The 4,664-nt window shown below is 49.5% G+C and overlaps 1 protein-coding gene across 1 annotated transcript in view; it reads left to right on the top strand.

The window, feature by feature from the left end:
- The first annotated feature begins 592 nt into the window (after positions 1-592).
- MFSD2B (major facilitator superfamily domain containing 2B) overlaps positions 593-4,664 on the top strand; it is a 10,862-nt gene continuing 6,790 nt past the window's right edge. Inside the window, exons 1-4 of the mRNA XM_014546619.1 lie at positions 593-745; positions 2,040-2,165; positions 3,838-3,962; positions 4,457-4,580. Of these exons, the coding sequence (XP_014402105.1) occupies positions 593-745; positions 2,040-2,165; positions 3,838-3,962; positions 4,457-4,580 (528 nt within the window). The remainder of the gene's footprint in view (positions 746-2,039; positions 2,166-3,837; positions 3,963-4,456; positions 4,581-4,664) is intronic.

Raw genomic sequence — 4,664 nt, 5'->3', positions numbered from 1 at the left:
CGCCTGCCTGTGGCTTCACCTCACTACCAACTCAACTCCACACCCTCCTCCCAAGCACCTCAGAGCAAAGGATTGTGGCCCCCCAGAAAGAAAGTCCCATAAGGAGGCTCCCTGAGGACTCCCATTTTCCAGTAAAAGTGAGAAATTCAGGGTGAGATGGATGGCAAGAGGGAAAGCCCAACACTGCCAATGCAGTGGCAGCATTTCATTCTCAGACCAACCCTGTGAGGTTGTACTACCTCCAGCTAACTTGTGAGGAAACCGAAACAGCCCGGGAAGCTAACTGGCCCTGGGTCACACAGCTAGAAAGGGCAGGCGCGGAAGGGACTCCGAGCGTGTCTAACGCTAAGACTTGTGCTCCGCCAACTGTGAAGGGTTTATGTTTTAAGTGCATAAAACTGTCAAGATTCCAAAACCATATCATGTACCTAGTTTCCACTGGAATTTTTTTTTTCCCTTTCAAATGCCATGTGCCAGAAACTTGCCAGACGTATTTAGGGGGAAACAAAATTCCCATTATGGAGGGGAGGGGGCAGGAGTGCTGTGACGGTGGATTCTGCCTATTGTTAAGAGTTTTCTGGACATTGAAATAATGTTCATGTCAGAAAAGGAGGCCACATCCTGCTTCGTGTATGGTTCTCTTCTGTGGGCAGAAAGAGTGTGCAAAGGATATGATAAACTCTTATCTGGGAAGACCTTCCCTTCAAAAGGGCCCGTCTGGGTGTCCTGCAAGATACCAAAATGGGTGAAGTCACAGTCTTCTCCACTCCCCCACCCATCCCCAAGCAAAGGACGAGGAAGAAGAATTCCCAGCACCTTTCAGAGAAACGGTAGAGAAGTGGCACTTTACACAGTGTTCTTGTGGCATTGATTCCTTCAACAAATACTAGTATATACCAAGCATCTGCCACATGTCAAGCATTGCTTTGGGTACTGGAGACATGGTGGTGAATAGGTCATCTCTCAGAGCACTTATAAGTGCAGTTGGAAAACAGACTTTGGTGGCCAGGAAAGGCCTCTTTGAGGAGATGACCTTTAGGCTTAGACTTGAATGGAAGTGCAAAGGCCCTGGGGCAGCAACAGGCATGGTCACTTTTGAGGAATAGGACTGAGAGCAGAAGCAGGGGAGCCACTGAGGAGGCTCTCACTGATGGACTAGACAGGGGAAGTGGGAAAGGGGAATCGAGGTGACTCCTGGGTCTGCGGCCTGAGCTGCTGGGTGGACATTGGGGTCATTTAATGCAATGGGGACAACAGGGTTAGGAGTTGGTTGAAACAATGGGATGGAAGCCAGAAACTGTGTGTTTGACCATACTAAACTGCAATGCCTGTTAGACAACCACATAGGGTTGTTAGTAGTCAGTCAAATATTTGAGTCTGGAGTGTGCTGGATAGCTTAGGGCCTGCAAATTTTATATATACACACACACATTGGGCTTATAAACATTACTTCATTTCAGTGGTGGATTGGTAAACAGTCTCTCCAGAAAAAAAAAAAGCTCTGATTTGTAATGTTTGCTGATTACAGTGGTGTAAATACCCTCACCATGAATGATTTCAGGCTACTAGTCATTCAACAACCGGCTGCAGGAGTCCTGAACATTTAACAATCAGCTCCCAGAGCCAGACCACATTTGCTTATCAAAACAACCCTGTGACGTTGGCAGGACTTTTCCATTTGACGGATAAGGTTTAGAGAGGGAAAGTGGTTTATTCAAGGTCACACAGGGAGGTGGTGTGGAAGTTGGGGGTCTCCTGACCCCCAATTCACTCAGGCTTGTTGACTCAGAAAGTAAAACAACCAGGAAGCACTAAGGGGGAGATATAAGGAAGAACTTCCCCCTGGAAAAGTTTAGAGATCATGTTTTAGTTTTTCTGTCTCCCTTCCCTTTAAGATGATTTGGGGCATATTAGGACTGAGAGGTTGCAGGGAAAGCCCTCAAGATAGAGGGACCTCAGGATGCTTACGGAAGTCATGGGGGTGTGGGGAGCTGTTGTGTGCCTATGAAGGTGGGGCTTAGCTCCTGTGTCTCCCCCAGGACAGAAGAGCTGGTCGCCTCTCATTCTGTACGAAGGTTTGCTATGGCATTGGCGGGGTCCCCAGTCAGGTGGCCTCCAGTGCCACGGCCTTTTACCTGCAGCTCTTCCTGCTAGATGTGGCACAGGTGAGTGTGGGCAGCAGCCCGGCGCCCCCTATTCCCATCTTCCTTAGTGTCTGGTCCTTCCACCCCCACCTGATCCATAACAGATAGCACCTTTGACCTAAGCCTGACAAAAAGCCAAGGATATTTATTGTGGGTTGTTTGTACTGGAAAATGGGAAACAATGTGAATGCCCACCAATATAGAAGCAGTTGAGTAATAACTTGTACTATCTCCATATAATGGACTATCATGTGGCCATTTAAAGAATGGGTTAGAATCAGTGGTTCTCAACCTGTGGGTCGTGACCCCTTTGGGGGTCGAACGACCCTTTCACAGGGGTCGCCTAAGACCATCCTGCATATCAGATATTTACATTACGATTCATAACAGTAGCAACATTACAGTTATGAAGTAGCAACGAAAATAATTTTATGGTTGGGTCACAACATGAGGAACTGTATTTAAAGGGCCAGGAGGTTGAGAACCACTGGGTTAGATCAATACCAGTTGATGTGGAGGGATTTCCATGATGCACTATCAAGTGAGAAAAGTTAGTTTTAGAGAAGAGTATACAAAATAATCCTATTTTAGCAAAACAATGACATGCCCCATATATGTATGTTCATGAGTAAATGTGTGTATGTGTCAGTACATGATCTATAATAATAAAAGTGTAATATGCTAATTAGACTGCACAGCTGAACAACCTTCCGGACAACCTTCTGGACGAAGCCGGGGCTGCGAGGGCCGAGCCCCCTTGCACGAATTTTGTGCATCAGGCCTCTAGTTAAAAATAAGCATGGAGAAAATGTACAGAAAATTACACCAGACTATTAATGTTGGCTACAGGAGGGAATGATGGAGGATAGAGAGCAGGCAAAAAATGTTTTTTTAAATAGGTATTCATTATTTTTAAAAAATATTTTTTTATTGATTTCAGAGAGGCAGGAGGGGGAGAAAGATGGAAACATCAATGATGAAAGAAAATCATTAATTGGCTGCCTCCTACACACCCCTTACTGGGGATTGAGCCCCAACCCGGGCATGTGCCCTGACCGGGAATGGAACTGTGACCTCCTGGTTCATAGGTCGACACTCAACCACTGAGCACGCCAGCTGGGTGGTATTCATGGTTTTTTAAGTGACACTGATATGGTTGCAAATTTTATATACACACACACATATAAATTGCAAATGTATATAAATGCATGAAAGGATGATCATCAAAATGCTTCTGGCGTTGTCTCAGGATGGTGGGATTTCAGATGAGCTTTGCTCAATATTTTCCTGTACTGTTTGATGTCTTTATAGTGAGTGTATCATTTATGTAATCAGAAAAATTAAAACAAATTTATTGTGAGACAAAAATCTACCTGTGACTGTCAGCCTGGGCGCATCCTTCTTGCACTGAGCACCTCAGGTGAGGGTCCCTCGTGTCTTCTCCGGAAGTGAGTGGGCATGAGTAACAATGGAGATGTGCCGGTATGTGGCTGTCAGCTCCCTCCCACGCTCCACACACGTGCACAGATGTGCCCTGAGAGCCTTCTGGATTAGTGTTCTGGGGAGCAGGCTGAATGGACCTTACACTCTGGCCCCAGCCAGGTTCCCAGATCCCCCTCCTGGTGGGTGGGCAGGCCTAGACACCCTCTCTGACTCTGCCAGTCCTTGGCTATCCCCTCCCCTGTCATTGCAGATCCCTGCTGCCCAGGTGTCACTTGTCCTGTTTGGAGGGAGGGTGTCGGGGGCAGCTGCTGACCCCGTGGCTGGGTTCCTCATCAGCAGAAGCAGGAGGACAGGGTCCGGACGACTCATGCCCTGGTGAGCAGCCCCATGGTCCTTGAGGTCCCTGGGATTGTCATAGCCCTGCTTCTTAGTAGAAAACCCTGTGGATGGTTAGAGGACAAGACGGGACAGCCGGTGATAGGACTGGACAGTGGGTGACAGTACCGGGCTGGGCCAGACCATCCTGCAGGAGTCAGAGACATTCCTGGGGACGTTCCCTCACCAGGTGGTGCAGGTAGACAAAGCCTCCAAGACTCCCAGGCCTGGCCCAGGGGTCTCAGCGAGGCCAGGGAAGGTCTTGCAGAGTAGGTCCGACTCCTGTGCTCCAGGGTCCTTGACAGGGGAAATGGCACCACCAAGCACCCGTGTCCTAGCCAGAGTCACAGCCCCCGTCCTGGTACCTCTGGTCCCCTCCCCCCTCCCCTTCCACGGCTCCCACCCTGAGAGGCCCACCCAGGGCTGAGGTCCAGAGGGGTGAGGTGGCCCCAGGCCCGGTTTGGTGGGCATCCCACCCCCGTGTGCTCCCACAGGGTGCTGGGCTGCATGCCCTTCACCGCCTTGGCTTACTTCTTCCTGTGGTACCTGCCCCCCTTCACCAACCTCCGAGGCCTTTGGTACATGACCTTCTACTGCCTCTTCCAGGCTCTGTCAACGGTAAGCCGGGGCCGCCTTCCCGGGCCTGGGCCCCTGGAACCCCACTGCTGGCAAGTGGTCACTGTGAAGCGAGAGTGTCCTGGG

The sequence above is a fragment of the Myotis brandtii genome, unplaced genomic scaffold, assembly GCF_000412655.1.
Source record: "Myotis brandtii unplaced genomic scaffold, ASM41265v1 scaffold454, whole genome shotgun sequence".
NCBI classification, from domain to species: domain Eukaryota; kingdom Metazoa; phylum Chordata; class Mammalia; order Chiroptera; family Vespertilionidae; genus Myotis; species Myotis brandtii.
The sequence above is the reverse complement of the archived record's forward strand: the minus strand, read 5'-3'. Positions and strand labels throughout refer to the sequence as shown.